General features: G+C 45.0%; 1 protein-coding gene across 4 annotated transcripts in view; it reads right to left on the bottom strand.

Moving 5' to 3' along the window:
• The window catches only part of ACSL5 (acyl-CoA synthetase long chain family member 5), a 248,611-nt gene that overhangs the window by 92,213 nt on the left and 137,652 nt on the right, over positions 1-18,746 (bottom strand). For all 4 annotated transcript variants that reach the window (XM_078643777.1, XM_078643778.1, XM_078643779.1 and 1 more), the window contains 2 exons: positions 17,529-17,561; positions 17,388-17,439 (listed from right to left, as the gene is read on the bottom strand). In XM_078643777.1, the coding sequence (XP_078499903.1) occupies positions 17,388-17,439; positions 17,529-17,561 (85 nt within the window). The remainder of the gene's footprint in view (positions 1-17,387; positions 17,440-17,528; positions 17,562-18,746) is intronic.

Genomic DNA, 18,746 nt, shown 5'->3' with positions numbered 1-18,746 from the left:
AGTGGTCAGTCTGCACAGTACTATGTTGATGATTATTATGTCGAGAGTGAGAGTGCTGGTTATAATGATAGTTAGGACAGCCATGGGCAAAGAGAGGGAGTAGTGTCAGTTCCAGTAGACCAGAGTGGACCTTATGTTGAAGTGATTACATTAGGTGTGGCAGAACCTTTTCTTTTGGATACTGGTGCGACGAAGAGTTCTATTATGCACTCTAAACTTCCTGTCGCACCTTTGTCTGGCTTGACCAATGTTTCCGTAGGATTTTCAGGCGCCCCAGTTCGTAATCCGGTTTCTAGTCCTTTGTCCCTTTCTATTGGTCCTTGTGAATTGGAAGCTCCACTTATTCTAACGACTGGTTGTGGTGAGAATCTGTTGGGTTTGGACTTGCTGAAAAGATTGCATGCGACATTACATTGCTCTCCTTTGGGAGTACATCTTACCTTGGGTAAGAAAGTGATTTCTCCAATGTATTTGTCTAAAGATTGCCTTCCACTGGAATTGCGTTCTCTTCCTGATACACTTTGGGCTACAGGTCCCAATGATGTTGGTCTCTTGCAGATTCCACCCTATGTTGTCACCCTTAAGTCGAATGCTAGGCTACCTCGTATTCCCCAATATAAAATATTGAGCGATGGCGAGAGAGCTCTTCTAGCAATTATTTATGATTTGGTTGAGAAGGGTGTAATTGAAGAAACGAGAGGTAACGTGTGTAACAGTCCTGTTCTGCCTGTCCTTAAGCGTACTGATGCTTCTCAGCCACCTGTGTATCGGTTTGTGATCGATCTTCGAGAAGTGAATAAGATTGTGGTGCCACAGTTTCCTGTTGTCCCAGATATCACTGCTTTGTTGACTCTGATTCCTGCTTCGGCAGCCTGGTTTTCTGTTATCGACTTGAAGAATGCTTTCTTCAGTATTCCGATTGCCGAGGAGAGTAGAGATATTTTCAGCTTCTCTTTAGGAGGCCACAGCTTCCGGTTTAAGAGAGCTCCTCAAGGTTATTGTGAAAGTCCCTCCATCTATAGTCAGGCATTGAAAACTCAGCTTGATGGTTTTGTGTTGCCTACTGGTGCTACTCTTATTCAGTACGTTGATGATTTGCTGATTACTGCTGATGATGAATAGATTTGTAAAGAAGCTACTCTTTCCTTGTTACGATATTTGTCTGACCTCCATCATAAAGTGTCGCCTTCAAAGTTACAGTATTGCCGACAAGAAGTAACCTACTTAGGTCATCTCTTGTCGAAGGAGGGAAGAAGGTTGACCCCAGAACGAATTCAAGCGATTGCGCAAATGAGTGTGCCATCCACACAGAGAGAAGTGCGTGCCTTCTTAGGTATCACCTCGTATTGTAGGCAGTGGATCCCCAACTTTTCCCTACTAGCGAAACCTCTGTTAGCACTGACTCTTAAAGATACTCTGTATCCTCTCCCTTGGTCTGATGAATGTCAGAAAAGTTTTTCTGAATTAAGTGATGCATTGTGTTCGGCTCCGGTGTTGGGTACTCCTGACTACAGTAAACCTTTCACGTTGTATGTTCACGAGAGAGAAGGTTGTGCATTGTCAGTTCAGTGTTGACGCAACAATTTGGAGACAAGCAGCGTCCATGTGCGTATTTTTCAGCTACGTTAGATCCGGTAGCGAGAGCGTTGACGAGTTGTCTGAGAGCTACAGCGGCAGCGGCTGTTTCTATCCGACAGTCTGCTGGTTTGGTATTGGATAATATGTTGATTGTGATGGTCCCACATGCAGTGGATACCTTATTGAATAGGACTAAGACTCAGCACCTTACTAGTGCACGTCTGTCAGGTTATGAGCTGACTCTTTTGGCTAGCCATGTTCACATTAAGAGATGTAATGTGCTGAATCCAGCTACGTTGTTGCCGATTTCTGTAGAGACAGATGCTCAAGAACAGCATGATTGCTTTCTTCGGACAGAGGAAGAAACGAAGGCTAGAGTTGATTGGAAAGATACTCCTCATACGAATGTTGATAGTACCCTATCGGTAGATGGTTCGTGTTTCAAGCTTCCGAATGGTGAAACGACTGCGGCATATGCCGTCACAACTTTACATACAGTTGTTGAGACAGCACGTATAGCACAGAATTCTGCGCAAGCAGCAGAGTTGATTGCATTGACTAGAGCGTGTGTGTTCTCAGAGGGAAAGCGAGTGAATGTTTATACTGATAGCCAGTATGCGTTTGGTGTTGCCCATAGTTTCGGATGTTTGCGGAGAGAGAGAGGATTTCTTACTTCCCATGGTACGAAAATTCAGCATAGGCAATTAGTGAATGAACTTCTGGAATCACTTACTCTCCCAAAGCAGATTGCAATTGTGAAGTGTAGTGCGCATAAGAAGGTTGTGGATGATGTAGGTCGAGGAAATGCGTTTGCGGATGAAGTTGCGAAGGAAACGGCGAAAGACATGATGAGCTGTATGTATGTTGCAGGCCCTGCTAATTGGGTTATGGCTGGTGGAATGTGTGAAGACACAATAGAAAGTGTGAAGATGATTCAGGCTGAAGCTACTGAGAAAGAAGTGAGTGTGTGGAGAGAAACTACAGTTATGTTGGATTCGACAGGTTGTTGGGTTGAATTGTCAGAACACCAGCGATGGTTGTTGCCAGATGCGTATGTGTTCCCAGTGGTCACTATGGCTCATGAAATGGCTCACATTAGCTCGAAAGGGATATGCAAGTTGTTGGCTCCAGAATGGCAGAATGCTGGAATTCCTAAATGTGCTGAGAATGTGGTGAAGCATTGTATGGTTTGTCTGATGTATAATCCTGGAAAGGGAACTCCAACTCCAGCTGGTCATTTTGCTCCCCCAACGTATCCGTTTGAAGTGATACAGTTAGATTATATTCACATGGAGAGATGCAATAACTTAAAGTATGTCCTTGTGTTTGTTTGTGCCTTTTCCAGATGGATAGAGGCTTACCCCCTAAAGGATAATACTGCCTTGTCTACAGCCAAGGTTTTGCTCAAGGAGTATTTCACTAGATATGGTTTGCCGAGAATTGTATGGAGCGACAATGGGAGTGAATTTGTGGGTCAAATCATGAAGAAAGTGTGTGCGGGTTTGGGTATCAATCAGAAATTCCATGCTGTGAATCACCCCCAGTCTGCTGGACTTGTCGAGTGCTATAATGGCACCTTGAAGCTGAAGCTAGCTAAGATACAAGCGAGCACTGGTATTACATGGCCAGATGCCTTGCCGTTGGCCCTTTTGTCAACAAGGATGACAGTAAATTCTCGTGTGGGACTTAGCCCATATGAAATTGTTTTTGGTCGTCCGGCCAATATTTGGGGTGTGCCAAGGCCTAAAAAGTACAGTGACATTGAGAACCCTATGTTGGTGGATTACTTACATGACTTGACTGCTAAATTACGTGTTCTCCACCAACAGGTCTATGACAGTTTGCCGACAGCTACTGCAGATCCAGGCCATACGATCCAACCTGGAGAGTACATCTTGACCAAGAATTTTCAACGAACTAAGAACTTGGAGCCGAGATGGACTGGACCGCACTTAGTGTTATTGGTTACTAGAACTGCAGTTAGGGTAGCTGGTAAAAAAAAACTGGGTGCATGCCACCCATTGCAAAAAAGTTCCTTTGCCCCTACTGTATGATAAGTGGGTGAGGGATGGTATAGCCGATTCCGAATGTGAAAGGATTCCTAGATTTGTACTATTTAGTGATGCACATTTGACACGGACTCAGTCAGAACGCGAGGATGATGAAATACTGCAAGCTGCTGTGCCTTTGCCTTTGAGACTCGATACAACGAATCCGGAAATCCTTTTTCAAGAGCAAACTGTGCCTGGTAAAGAGCGTTACAATCTAAGACCGAGAAAGACTGAATCAATGGACAAATAAAGATTGAATTTTTTATGTAGTGAATTACACCTTGTCAGATCAAGAGACTTTTTTACTTTTTTCTTTTTCGAGTCACCATCCGGACTCAGCTGTAGGGTCGCGGTACAGCCTTAAGGGGTGAGCCGCGAATTGACGAAAGGTCTGTGGTTCATGGCCGTTAGTACGATCTTGACGCACACTTAAGTGAAGAAGGTAATAGCCGTGAGCAGCACGTTAGAGGATCGAGTCTTTTGAGTCTGATAAGGGTGTTGAGAGGACTGATTTTAAAATGAGAATGTGTACATTGGTCCGTAGCAAATGTTTTTTGATATTGTGTTTCTTGATGCTTTTGAATATTATATTGGGATGTGTGGGTTGGATTGTTTATGCCATACAACAGACGCTTGCACCTACGTCCCAACCTACTCTTTCTTTTCCTACTGTTTCTCTGCATGAATTTCATACGTTGCCTGAACATGAGCAGACACGAAGATTAGAATTTGTGAACAATTAGTTTATACAGATGTTGCATCAGCATCAGTTAGTTGTAAATACTACGAATTGCTGGGTGTGTGGTCTTATGCCGCATACGACAGACAAGGGAATGCCATTTTTAGTTTTGCCTTTTTCGCCTAATGGGTCAGTATGGGCACTCCAAGCAATGTTTATCTATGCAAATGAAGCATCTCCTGTACGTTCCGTCAAAGATAATGCGAGTAATATTGCCTTGATACAGGGAATAGTAGATATGATCAGAGATATTGATGTGTATAATGCTATCCCTAAAGATGAGGCATGAGCATATGTTGGTTGGAACAAGACTGGATATAGTATTAGTCTAACAGAGAAGGAGAGACAAAAAAGGTGTCCCCCTATTTGGATTGTACCCCACCGAGGTCATTTTTGTCTGCAAGGTAATGGTCAGAATCCGAGAGCTCAGCTTGGTAAGAGTGTGTGTGCTCACACCTATGTCTATACATCCCAGAAATCTCCACCGTTCGTGCCAGCTAAAGGCACGTATTTTGTTTGTTACGACAGAGCATATACATGGTTGCCTCCTGATTTTTCAGGCACATGTTATGTGGCATTTTTGCTTCCCCCTACATACACAGCTGCTTTCAATTACCATAAGACAAGATATGGTAGAGGTGTTATCGATGCGAAAGATACTGTCGCACAAGAAGTTGGGGACTTCTTTAAGGGTTTTCTGCCCTTTTGGGGTCCTATGGCTAATAGTAGGAATATTCGTCAGCTTACGAGAGTGATTGAGGCCACTATAAATGAGACTGTAGGTGCCCTTAGCAATATTACAGCTGAGCTTCAAGCGGATCGTCTTATGACATTACAAAACCGTATAGTTTTAGATATTATACTTGCAGATAGAGGTGGGGTATGTAAATTGATCGGGTTTAGTTGCTGTGTTTTCATACCAGATAATGCCCCGACAGTGTACCAAGCCATCTTGAAGTTACATAAGTTCGCTGAGTCTATACATGTAGACGATGGGAACTGGTCATTGATGGAATGGTTTTGGGGACTGTTGCCCAGATGGGGATGGAAGATTCTGATGTTCCTTGGTATGGCTTTAGCTATCCTTTTCTCGTGTTGTTTATGCATCCAGTGTGGTCCCGCCATTTATAGTCTTTGTGCTACGATGTGTGTGAGAAGACCTATCCCGAGGGAAGCAAAGGATAATAAGATGATGCTACAGCAACACGTTGATGACCTGATGAGAATAGACATAGACCTGGATTCAGATTGACATGAGTTTAGGATATTGCCTACGTAATGGCAAAAGGAGGGTCTGAGGTTCTGTAATTCTCGAGCCTGGCTCCATTTTGAGTTGCCCTCACGTAGGCCTGTGAAAGAGGCCCGGCGAACAAGTGGCCTGGCCTTCTGAGTTCATGTAAACATTAATTAGGTTTCTTTCGACTCTGAAAGAACTGCAGAGAAACTGACCTCTTCACCTGAAACTGATCTCGCAAAGCCAATTTCCCTTGGTTTGATCCTTGTCTAAGATTGCCACTTAATGTTCAGGACCTCGTTAACCTTTAGTTTCCTTGCACATGTTTTATCTTGTTCAGCATCTATTACTGTTTCCTTTATGTTCTGACATTACATGGGTTGTGCTTTTCAATTATAAATTTGTCCGGTTTGCAAAGATTGAATTTGGGACATTCCTAATAATTAACTTTTGGGTTGGGTTACTGTAAATTGGGTTTTTGTTAATGTGATACTCAGTTAGAAAATGTGTCCTATTGGTCAGAATTTTGCGCAGTGGGTGTACATTTACATTGAGAATATGGTGTATAAAAAGTGATGTCTTGCTCTATGAAATTGAGGAGTTTCCTGAGTTGTACACCGTGTTGTATTGCTTGGTTTACTGTTACTAGCTGCAGCTAATAAATTTGATCTTTGACGCCATCCAGAAGTATTCCGTGTCTCTGTATTCCAAGACTGGAGAATCCGAAGACTTCGGGTGTGTCCCTGGCACCGCTGGGTTCTAAGAAAACCCGGTTCTTCACCTTGACTGTAGCCACAGCAAAACCGTGCTGCGCCAAAGAAAGTGCAAACTGTAGTATATCAGACAAACGAGCCTTCAAAGGGTCAACGGATTTCTCTCCACACCAAGAGACAAATTTAGACCATCTATAGGAATAGATAGATTTAGTGGAGTCGCACCTGGCCGAAAGAATGACATCCACCACATCGTGTGGGAGAGAAAAGGAATTCAGGTTGCCCCGTTCAATCTCCAGGCATGAAGGTGTAAGGTCTGGAGGTGGGGGTGTAAAACCTGCCCCACCATCTGAGAGAGGAGATCTGCCCTGAAAGGGAGACGGAGCGGCGGGCAAGAGGAAAGGTGGAGAAGATCTGTGTACCACACCCTTCTAGGCCAATCCGGGGCGATCAATATAACTTGGGCCCGGTCTTGGCGAATCTTCCTCAGAACCCGAGGAATCAAGGGTATGGGGGGAAACGCGTAAAGGAGCCGTGAGTCCCAACTCAACTGAAACGCGTCCCCCAAGGCTCTCCGCATCGGACACTGGAGGCTGCAGAATGACAGGCAGTGAGCATTCTCGCGAGTGGCGAACAGGTCAACCTGAGAAGTTCCCCACGTCCTAAAGGCATGACGAACCATCTCTGGATGAAGCCTCCACTCGTGGTCAGCCGAGAACTGCAGACTGAGACTGTCTGCACGCACATTCAGGACCCCGGCCAGATGATTTGCCATCAGACAAATCTGATGGTCCTGAACACAGGACCAGAGACGCAGAGCCTCTCTGCAGAGACACTGCGACCCTACTCCTCCCTGCTTGTTGACATATCACATCGCGGTCGTGTTGTCCGTCAGGACTTGAACCGACTGACCGCGAAGGGAAGGGAGGAAGGCCTTCAGTGCCAAACGTATCGCCCGCAATTCCAGAACGTTGATGTGAAGCAACCTTTCCTCTGGAGACCAAAGACCCTTGACCCCCATATCCCCCAGATGAGCACCCCTGCCTAGAGTGGATGCATCCGTTATCACTGTGGCCACCGATGGAGGCAGTTGAAAAGGCTTTCCTTGAGACAGGTTGCCTTCCACTTCCCACCAAGCCAGATCTGCTGCAGTTTCTCTGGAGATCCTCACAGACTCCCTGAGATCTCCATTGTGCTGATACCACTGCCTGCGGAGGCACCACTGGAGTGCCCTCATGTGCCAGCGTGCATGGTTGACCAACAGAATGCGGGAAGCCATCAGACCGAGCAGGCGAAGGACCTTCAGAACTGGAACGACCGCTCCATTGTGAAATAAATGAATCAACTCCTGTATGTCGCGAATCCTTTGAGGTGGAGGGAATGCACGACACACAGTTGTGTCCAGTATCGCACCTATGAACAGGTTGCGCTGGGAGGGCACCAGGTGAGATTTGGGTACATTTATCGAAAAACCCAACCTGTGTAACAACTGAGTTGTTTCTTGCAAATGATGGAGCACTATTTCTAGGGATTCGGCTTTGATCAGCCAATCGTCCAGATACGGGAATACCGGTATCCCCGATCTTTTTAGATGTGCCGCCACCACAGCCATCACCTTGGTGAAAACTCGAGGCACAGTAGTAAGACCAAACAGTAGGACCACAAACTGGTAGTGCTGTGAACCCACCGTAAAACGGAGATACTTCCTGTGCGACTGCAGGATAGGGATGTGAAAATATGCACCCTGCAAGTCTATTGACACCATCCAGTCTTCTTCCATCAGTGCCTGAAGAACCTGTGCAAGGGTGAGCATCTTGAACTTCTCCTGTTTCAGGTAAAGGTTCAAGATTCTGAGATCCAGGATTGGAAGGAGCCTGCCATCCTTCTTGGGTATCAGGAAATACCGGGAGTAGCATCCCTGACCCCTTTCCTGCTCTGGAACCAACTCTATCGCACCCTTTCTTAACAGTGTCTGGACTTCCTCCTGCAGGAGTAACAGGTGTTCCTCCGTGCAGAAACCTTGGCATGGACGGTAATTTGGAGGGAATTCCCGAAAGGGAAGAGCATGCCCATTTTCTACGAGATTGAGAATCCAAAGATCTGATGTAACCGATTCCCAATCCCGTAGAAAATAGGTAAGCCAACCCCCTACAGGACCCGCATGATCCTGAATGGCAGATCTAGGGCTGCTTTTCTGTGACTGGGGGGTTGGAAGAGGTGGAGGAGGAGGAGGCCTGACGTCCTCAAGGACGAGCTCTTCGCTTCCCCCTGTAAGACCTGTACAGGGGGTTTTGCTGCTGTTGACCTTGCCAGTAGGGGCGAAAGGAAGAACGTCCAAAACCTCTATACATTTTGGTAGATGAACCCCTGGTCTGCAGCCCCAAAGATTTGGCAGTAGCCCTACTGTCCTTAAATCTCTCTAAGGCTGCGTCAGCTTTTTTCCCAAAAAGTCTAACACCATCAAAAGGCAGATCCAATAATGCGGCCTGAGCGTCCGCCAAAAGGTCCGATGACTTCAGCCAGGCAGATCTCCTAGCGGCAACAGCGGTTCCCATGATGCGAGCAACCGAATCAGCAGTGTCCAGCCCCCTCTGGATCACCTGGCGTGCAGCCGCCTGTGCATCAGTCAACACTTCCTCAAAATCCTTCCTGTTGTCATCAGGAATTTTAGGAGCCAACAGACGCAGCGAATCCATAAGGGCATGAATGTATCTCCCCATAAGGCAAGTGGCATTAGTTGACTTTAAAGCCATACTTGCTGATGAAAAGGACTTCTTAGCAGTCTGGTCCTGTTTCTTGGCATCCTTATCCCCAGGCCATTGAGGAAATGTGACCACAGTCTTTTTAGAACAGGCTGCCTGAATAACAAGACTTTCAGGCGAAGGATGTGATTTTAAAAATTCAGGGTCCCCAGGTGCAACTCTATACCTCCTTCAAACACTTTTAGACACTGCAGGAGCTGTTAGAGGCTTGTTCCAAACCTCCAAAATAGGCTCAGTTAAAGCCTCATTAAAAAGGAGCAACGGCTCAATTACAGAACTTGGGGAATGGAGAACCTCAGTCAGAAGATTAGATTTAAATTCGACCGTAGGCCAGGTTAAATTCAAATGTTCTGCAGCCTTCCTCATGACCATGTGGTATGGCTTAACATCCTTTGAAGGAGCATCAGATACAGATGGCAGCTCCCATTCAGGAGAGAGCTCCAGACCACTAGCCTCCGCTAGATCTTCAAAACAATCATCTTAAAGCTCACCTTCCTCCATCTCAGCCTCAGCCTCCCTATACCTTTGTTCTTCCAAGAGGCGCTGAGCATCCCTCCTAGATCTCTCCTTCAACAGGCGCGCCATCGGATCCGTGAACGACCCCGACGGAGCCGGGATCGACGTCGGGATCGACTCCGAAGGCCCAGGGCGCTGTTCACGAGGTCGACGCGGAGCCGAGTACTGCCAAGGCGGCGCGGAGCCGGCATGAAAGGCATAAAGGGAGCTGGAGCATAGGAGTGGGGAACTCCTAAATTAAAAGCCAGAGGACCCATAGTAACCGAAGGTGCACCAGAGGGGTACCATGTCCTGGAAAAGACACCATACATAGCATTAAAAAATGCCGAAAGGTCTTGACCTGGGGCCGGGAAAGGAGGGTGAGAACCCTCAGACTGACCCTTTATAGGCTCCGGATTCGCCTCTTCTTCCACAGGTACTGAATCCTCATCCAAAGGGACCTCTTCATCCTCTCGAGCCGGTGGACGGCACCGGAGATGGATTCGGAACCAGAGTCGTGAATTAGCTCGCGATTTCAAAGGCGAAGCCTCACCTTCTGGATCAAAGACTTCCGGCGATGGAGACACAAAATCCTTCCCATGCTTCTTCTTAGGCGACTTCGGTCTCGAGTCCGAATCCTTACCGGAGTGATGTCGAGACCCATGCCTTCGTTTCTTATGTTTTTTCTCCGACTTCGAAGCATGATCAGATGAAGACCTCGAAGGCGACGCCATACGGGATCTTGACCGCGACCTTGACCTTGACTTCGACCTCGCCCTTCTCGAACGTGATCTCGAAGTCTTCTTTTCTTTACTACCTCTCAACTTCGCCATCAGAAGCTTGGTCTCCCTCTCACGAAGCGCCTTTGGGTTCATCTTTCTACATGAAGAGTAGCCGTCGACATCATGGTCCGAACTCAGGCACCAGATACAATCCTCGTGCGGGTCCGTGATAGACATCATCTTGCCGCACTCCCTACAAGACTTGAACCCGGTCTTCTTAGTCGACATCGCTAGAGACACAAAGAAGAAGGAAAATCGAGAAAACAGTAACAAAGTTAATAACAGCTACAGAGATTCCCCGAACCCGTTAGCGTCGACGACGCGGAAAAAAGGGAACTGATGTCATCACGCCGGCGTGGGTCTATAATGGTGTCGGGGACGTCAGCGGAGTCGCGCGCGATGCTGTGCCTCTATGACATCATCCACATCGGCGCAAAGCTACAAAAAGAATTTCCTAATGTTGCTGACGCAAGGGGGATATTCACAAGGTGAAGAATCCACTGGCAGATGTATCTATCAGAAACTGTGATACAGTATTTGGAAGTGCAAAGAAGGTATTTCCCATGTAGAAAACCCATTTTTGGAGTCAGTAATGTTTTACTAATTGTTAAAATGGGATGGGAATGAATATCAATTCACAATTTAAAAGGGGCGTGTTGTAAGTGCCCCTTCCGTATTGGAATTTGGTACCAGATGTTTTAATAGTTTGAGACTCGAATTATAGTCACCCTGATTCCGGGCTGCTTAAACAAAAAGTAATCATAGGGATTGTGGTCTGCTGACTCTTGTAGGATGCAATACCTGTGATTGTGGCCAATTAAAGTATGTCGCAATTTGTGAATTGCCTAATGAATATTCATTAGGAAGATTGAACTGCAATTCACATCCAATCAGAATTTATTTTACTGAGTTATTAGTACAATGCTCAGTTTGCAAAATTAGATACTGGCCGCAAATTGTGACCACTTTTAAGAACCAGTATCTTGGTCCTAAATTCCTTTGCTCGTATTTCATTAGGTCAGGGAGGTCATCTTTCTCAGACAGTGCTTCATATCCCTTCCTGTCCTATCATTCACATCTTCCAGTAAGCTTTTCAAAACAAACATAAATGTAGGGTCTTCAGTCATGCTGTCCAGCACGCGGGCCAACGGCATGCGAAAAATCATGAGTTGGCATCTCAATATTAGGCCAACACCTGCACTGACTGACTTCCAATTCATAGCTATACCTCTTTTGGCTAGTAGGAAAACAAGATGATTACATTTGCTACTGACATTCTTTTCTAAGTAAGTCATCAATCCCTAAAAGCACATCTGAAATGACATTAGTCCTTTGATCTCAGTTGCTTCCATGAGCATATCTCATTACAGTAGTCCGGTACCTTAAATATAACTACATTTCATAACATAGGACAAACGTCCCCCTCCCTGCCGCCACACTTCAGCACCAGATATCTCCTGCATAGTATGCTGAATTGCAACAACTTGAGTATGTAATGTAATGTAATGTGGGATACTTGTAAAGCGCACTGTTACTCTACCCGAGTGTCCTGGCGCTGTAGACCGCTGGGGAACCCGTCCTGGTTTTCCCTGTGAGATGCTCCCTTTCTGGGTATCTCCAGGGTGAAACCAGGCATCCCCGGCGTCTGTGGGGGGCCGTTGTAGAGATGAGGCAAGCTTAATGCCCAGAGTTACCGAGTGTGTTACCTGGTTAGAGTAGGCACTGAGGCGAGAATTATCGAGTCCGTTGACCCTGGTCCAAGACCCTGCCGCGTCGGGAATTGAACCCTGGTCCCGGGCCGTTCTCTGCTTACAGGTCTGCCGCCTCTAACCAGTGAGCCACACCTCTCCAGTATGGCGTTTCTGGACATTGTGCATGCATAGTTAAGTATCAGTGTGGAGTAGAACTCTTCTATTTAATTGCCCAAGTCTGTGGCCCACTTCGCTGTAAGTTGTCTTTGTACTGATATTTTTAAACAACCATTCTAGCAATATTGTATCACTTTAAATAGGCAGGGCATTCTGCCTTGTGGGACTATGAACATCCTAGAAGGTCAAGATCAAAGTAGGGGGCAATAACTCTGCCCTCTGTGGCAGGAAGATTACGTTTATGCAATGCTCCCTTTGTGTCAGTTCCAGATTACATCTAGCAGAAGTTGCTTCGATTAGTTGAACAGGCCAATATATTAGGTTTTACAGGCAGATCAGCAAAATAGTCTAAAAGGTAAGAGAACACCACCATCTTTGTCAATGGAATTCTTCCCATTGTAGACAGTGTTAAACGTTTCCAAGACTTGATGCAGATCCTGGGAGTGTGCTTTCGATATTGACATCAGAATCCGTGTGAGACACCTGTACCACTGGATATCAGAATTAATGCTGCTTCCACCATATGTGCAGACACATCCTTGGTGTTTTCTGGGGCTTCCCCTCGTGACCTCTTGGGAAGATAAACTACTTCCTCCAGTTAACTTTTAACTGAAGTAGTCTCGCTAAATCAGCTAAGTCAGTTAGTGTTATGTCGAACCTCACACATGCGTCTCTCATTGATTGCATGGCCTATACAGGCATGACATTAACTCATAGTAGAGCGCAGAATATTTGATTAATGGTACAGGGCTCATCAAGCATTTGGTGCACTGGCACACATCCATGTGGTGTGCACAAAAGGCAGGGATGGCTTTGACCATGGCCTGATTATGTCACAAGGAAGCTCCCAGGCTACCAATGTGTCAAGACTGGACTTGTTGACGATCTGGCAATGTCCTTTTTGATTGCCCAAGGAAATGTAAACTTCTCTCGGAATCCACTGTGCATCCTGGATTTAATATATAAGAGGAAGCAGGTCATATTTAGGAGTTAAAAGCCACAGGGTTCTCATTGGCAACCTTGTAGCTCTCAATTGAAAAAGGAGGTTAATGCAGAAGGAAGCAAGCAAGGCTTCAAACTTGCCCTGACAATGGGGCAAAGAAATGGAAGGAGCAAAATTCATGGGCAAAAATAATAGCAAGTGGGTGATGAAGGGGACAAAAACAAGAGAACAAGTGCGTTGCGATGCATCCATCAATCATTAATGCCTCTGACATCACAGGAAACGAGTCCTCTTCATTTCAGGTTTGGAAGCTCACACAGTAATTCCTTGAAATACTATTATCTCTTGAAATAGGCATTTCATGAGACTTAGCTATGACCTTTACTTTTAAGAAGGCATCCGTGAGGCACACAAAGGAGCCCAAGGTTGACATTTTTGGGACAATGACCGAACTCCACAATCCTGATGTTTCTATTCCTGCCCAACACTCCTCTCAAGCCGTGGAGCTTCGCACGGCTTGAGAGGAGCTACTCCAAAGACAGAAATGCTAGTGAGGTCTTAACCACAAGGACACCCAGCCATGTTCTACAGTGCACTCATAGTTGAGTTCTGTGATGTATTGCTGACAGTGCAATAGCACACTGGTTTCTCCTGCATACTCGAAGCCTCAGGCAAGTTCCAGAGACAGACGAAAGAACATGAGATTTTGAGGCAGTGAGCCTTCTGAAGAGATTGGGATACCACCATTTCTCCAGCCTCTACAAGGTGGGAGGGCGGAGAAAGTGGGGGAACACAATCTTTGTTAGCTTATGATTGAGCGATACTTGGGAACTCAGAAGAGATATAAGTGTAGGTGGCCATAGGGTTTCAGCTCTTTAGTGTTTGTTCAACTGAGGGGAGAGTGGCAATGGCGGAGGGTAATTATCCTGTCTGCTTTCTCCTCCACAGCCCCTTAGCTCTGTCAGGGAGCAGGTCATTAATATCTCTTGTCTTGGTCATGTTATGTGTGTAGAGATATCCGTGCTTTTTTCTTCCACTCCACGGTGGTGGGAGGGATAAGGTTGGTGGAAGCAGATATATCTGTGTCTCGTACCCAGAGTAGTCTGGTTCTGTGCAAACACAAAGAGATGATGGATGGAGTGCTGAAACTTTTCAGACACTCACCCCCAGTCACAGATCTGATCTGAATCCATCATCATTCTTTAGCTCACTTCGCCACCCCAATTTGGACCTAGCCATATGCAAATCAGTCTTGACCCTGTGCCTCATGGGAACAGTCCACCCTGAACTGCCAGGACAGGTCCGCCCTAGACCATAAACAAGCATCCTGGGAACCAGTTCGGGGTAACATCCCTCATCAGCCAGACTAGCTTGAATCCAGCGGCAAAGTGAGCAAGGGACCCACGTCTGGGCATACCCTGCCAACTTAGAGCGAACAAAGCAAACACAAGGAGATGATAGTCAGAGTGCTGAAACTTTTCAGACACTCACCCCCAGTGGGAAGACCAGGCTTGTCAGTTCGAGCTGGACTGTTCCCATGAGGCACAGGGTCAAGATTGATTTGCATATAGCTTGGTCTGAACTGGGGTGGCAAAGTGAGCTAAAGAACGATGATGGATTCAACCCAGATCTGTGACTGGGGTGAGTGTCTGAAAAGTTTCAGCGCTCTTTCCACCATCTCCTTATTTTTGCCTGGTTCTGTGACAATTGTGACTGATTGGTGCTCACCCATTTCATTATTGTTTCTTTTTTCACCCAACATAAGCAGGAAAGAGGCCTTTGTTTTCTGGCTTCACAAAAAAGAATTGCCAGCTCTCAAACCTTTGCATAGATGTTTAAACCTTTTTGAGGTGGAGGTGGGAAGACAAAACGCCATGTTCAAAACCATCTAGGGTCTACTCATGTACTCACCTTGCCACAACATGGAACCCAGACTTTGTTTTCACAACAAGAATTTAGAACCAGCACCAACCAATAACACTGGAAGTCATTACAGCCAGTCACAATTGTTGAGGTTCAAAAACCTGTCTCTGACATCCTCGAAGCTAGCTTTTGCAAATATGATTTTCATGTCTCTAGCAGATTGAATTTTTCATTCCAGTTTTGACCATATAGAGGTTCAACAACCAAACTATCGACAGAGCACTATAAACCTACTCTTAATATGTCAAAACGATCTTACAATTTACACCAAATGACAAAGTATTTCAAATTGGATGAGGCACTACCTTCTGGCTAAGTTGAGTCTAAATCAGAATTCTAAACAGAAAAAGGGTTTTTCCTGCCTATAACTTTTGTCCCAGTGACCAATCAGCACAGAAACATCCTATAACCATAACTACTAAGGCACTTAAAATGGTACCCCTCCTCTTCGCCTACACTCATCCCCAGCCCAGAGTCCAGCCCATGCTATAACCTGACAACCACCCATGGATCCTCTTCACCATAATTCTCTGTACTATAACGTGAGGATCAGTCACTTGAAATACCTTGCTACCTTAGAATTCAATCTGCACATGCGCATTGCAGTTTACCAGGTTCAGTATAACTCCAGAGTAATGTATTTTTATAATGACATTTTAGTAGATGATTAAGGTGACTCCTGGCAATAAACATTCATAGTCATTGCCTCTTAACAATAACACTAACAGGCACATCATAAACAGATTCTATAGCCACTGTTACACCTGTCATCCTTAGGGTAGTCTTCTCCAAACTTTTTGCCTACCTGCCTCCATCCATTTTCTGCTGTATCTTTTAGTTGGCCTTAGGGCTCTGAGCATTTTACCACTACTGACCAGTGTTAAAGTGCATGTGCTTCTCCCCTAAATATAGTAACATTGGTGTACAATTTAATGGTATATTTAGTTTACCTGTGAGTCCCTTGTAAAGTGATAAACCTTATACCCAGGGCTTGTAATCTAAATGCTACTAGTGGGCCTGCAGCACTAGTTGTGCCACGCACAGAAGTCGCCTTTCAAACGTGTCTCAGGCCTGTCCTTGCAGGGCCTGTGTGTGCAGTTTACTGGCACTTTGACTTGGCATTTGAACCTACTTGCCATGCCTTAAACTTCCCTTTTATTACACATAAGTCACCCTTAAAGTAGGCCCTAAGTGGCCCAATGGGCAGGGTGTTATGTAACTTAAAGGTATGACGTGTACATTTAAATTTTGCATGTCCTGGTAGTGACAACCCAATACATTTGTTTTTCACTACTGTGAGGCCTACTTCTTTCATAGACTAGCATTGGGAATTCCTTAAAACACTTTATAAGCTGTAATTCCTGATCAGAAATAGTAGCTACATCATGTTTCATAAAAGTTGGAGTTGACATTGCCCTTTTTTAAATGCTACTTTTAGAAAGTGGACATTTCTCGCTCTTAACTTTGCTCTGTGTTCCTGCAGCCTATTTCCAATACACGTCTGGGCTGGGTGATAGCAGTACTTTGTACATTCCCTCAAGACAGCCACAAACATAGGAAGTGCTGAGTGTGCAAAGGATTCATCTGCATTCTGATAGCCTTGCTGGGCAGGAAGGGGGAGAGGTGGGCCACACTCATATCTGAATAGGCTGTGTCCTGTCCTCACACAAAGGGCTGATTACTCCCCACAGATAGCCTTGCAGACAGGACTGGGGGAAAGGGATCCTTGTGCACGTCAGAGAGTTCCTTGAAGGCACGTCCTGCAGCAAAGGTACTTTTGGGTATAAACACCTAAACTTCTATGAAGTCTTTTTGTGGTGTTTTCATTGAATTACTGCAATATAAGTATTGCACAAATACTTTACAGATTGCTTCTTAAGTTAAGCCTGGCTGTTCTGTGCCAAGCTGCCAGAGGTGAACACAGCTTAATTTAGGGTGTGTATCTGACTTACCCTGACTAGAGTGGTGGTCCCTACTTGGACAGGGTGCAAACCTTTGGCAACTAGAGGCCCAATTTTTAACAATTATGAAACACAATCATATATGTTATTGAATTGTCAGAATACCTGACTCCTACCCGCTCATGCGCTTTTTATTGGGAAACCTAATAAGAGAAGGTAACTGTCTGTTTACTAAGGGAAGGGGACCCTGATAAACACCAGTTAAAAAAATTATAATACCAACTGAACATGAGCTAACATCCTCTACGTCCCTGCCATTGAGAAATACCACCCCAGCAGCCAATAGCCTTCACACCAAAAGACATATGAAAAATGTTTTTTAAAGAAATGCGTTTTACCTGTGGTTCCACTGGTGTAGCAGATCACGCTCAGGTCTTCAGGCTTTGGAAGCTGGAGTAGTAGGAAAATCACTTTGCATAAATATTTGCTTTGACACATCAAGAGAATGAAACAGACTAACAAAAAACAGAACAACTTACTATTGGTTTCTTGTAGTTTTCTTTGCCCAGGTTCTGTAACAGAAAGGTATGCATTAATCCTATCACAGCGTAAAGCAAATGGTGAACACAGTGGATACTAATAGTGTAGGAAACCACTATCTTTTGCATGAAGTCTCCCTAATTTTTGCCCTATCTTCTTTGCTGGCTTTGGAACTCTGTGCAGTTGCTTACCAGGAGTAAAGTGCCAGTGCCCCCTTTAAATATGGCTAAATTGGCTTATTCCTGATTGGCATATTTAACTTGCATGTAAGTCCCTAGTTATTGGGGTAGAAAATGCACCCAGGGCCTGTGAGTTAAATGCCACTTGTGGACTGTAGCACCTATTGTGCCATCTACTACAATGGAAGAGAAAATATAGTTTCAGACATACCCTGTTTCGCTGGCCTGCTGAAATCTAAAACCTGCAGTGTGACCTCTCAAAATATCCCTTTTTGGCAGGTAAAGACCATCATTTTAAATATTTCTAAGTCACCCGATAAAGGCATTGTAACCAACAAATAAAAGCATGTGGTATTTAAAATTGGGCAGGTAGAAAAATAATATTACCGTGTCCCTACACACAAAGCTTTATTCACTGTGGCAGGCTTAGCTTTCCTATGTAGAAAACCAGAGAAAATATGAAAATATTAATGCTTTATGTCAGGAATTGGACCAGCCTGACAAATATTTAAACTACTAGTTAATAGTTATTAAAAAAAAACAATTCAATGGTGAAGTTGGATTTTTAATAAATATTAACGAAAACTTCCTTTTAATGTGTTACCTTTACCCTGCCAGGACCTTCAATGACTCTCAGACTGTACTTGTCCCGCATGCCATGTGAACAAGATGTAAAATTCATCCAAGTTAGATTATAGATAGGATCACCTGAATAGGCTGGGAGAATATTCAGGATGGAAGCTGTGGGTGTCTTGTTGGTCCAACAGTGTCAAATCCTGTCTGACGGGTCTGCCTGAAGCACATGTAAAGCTTTGGCGCTCTGAAAGGGATTAAACTGAGTAAGAGAACTATTAGAGTGTATCCTCTGTCTGGACATTGCGTTATCTTACTTTGTTTCACTAGACTTCTATCTTCTGATTTGTTGTGGATCCAAGGTCTGCTTCAAAATGGATTGCTAGATGTGGGTGGGCACTGCTGGTGTAAGACATAAATATGGCACCACAAGGCACCGCCCCAGAAACCTTTCTGAACCTGAGG

The sequence above is a fragment of the Lissotriton helveticus genome, chromosome 5_1, assembly GCF_964261635.1.
Source record: "Lissotriton helveticus chromosome 5_1, aLisHel1.1, whole genome shotgun sequence".
NCBI classification, from domain to species: Eukaryota; Metazoa; Chordata; class Amphibia; order Caudata; family Salamandridae; genus Lissotriton; species Lissotriton helveticus.
The sequence above is the reverse complement of the archived record's forward strand: the minus strand, read 5'-3'. Positions and strand labels throughout refer to the sequence as shown.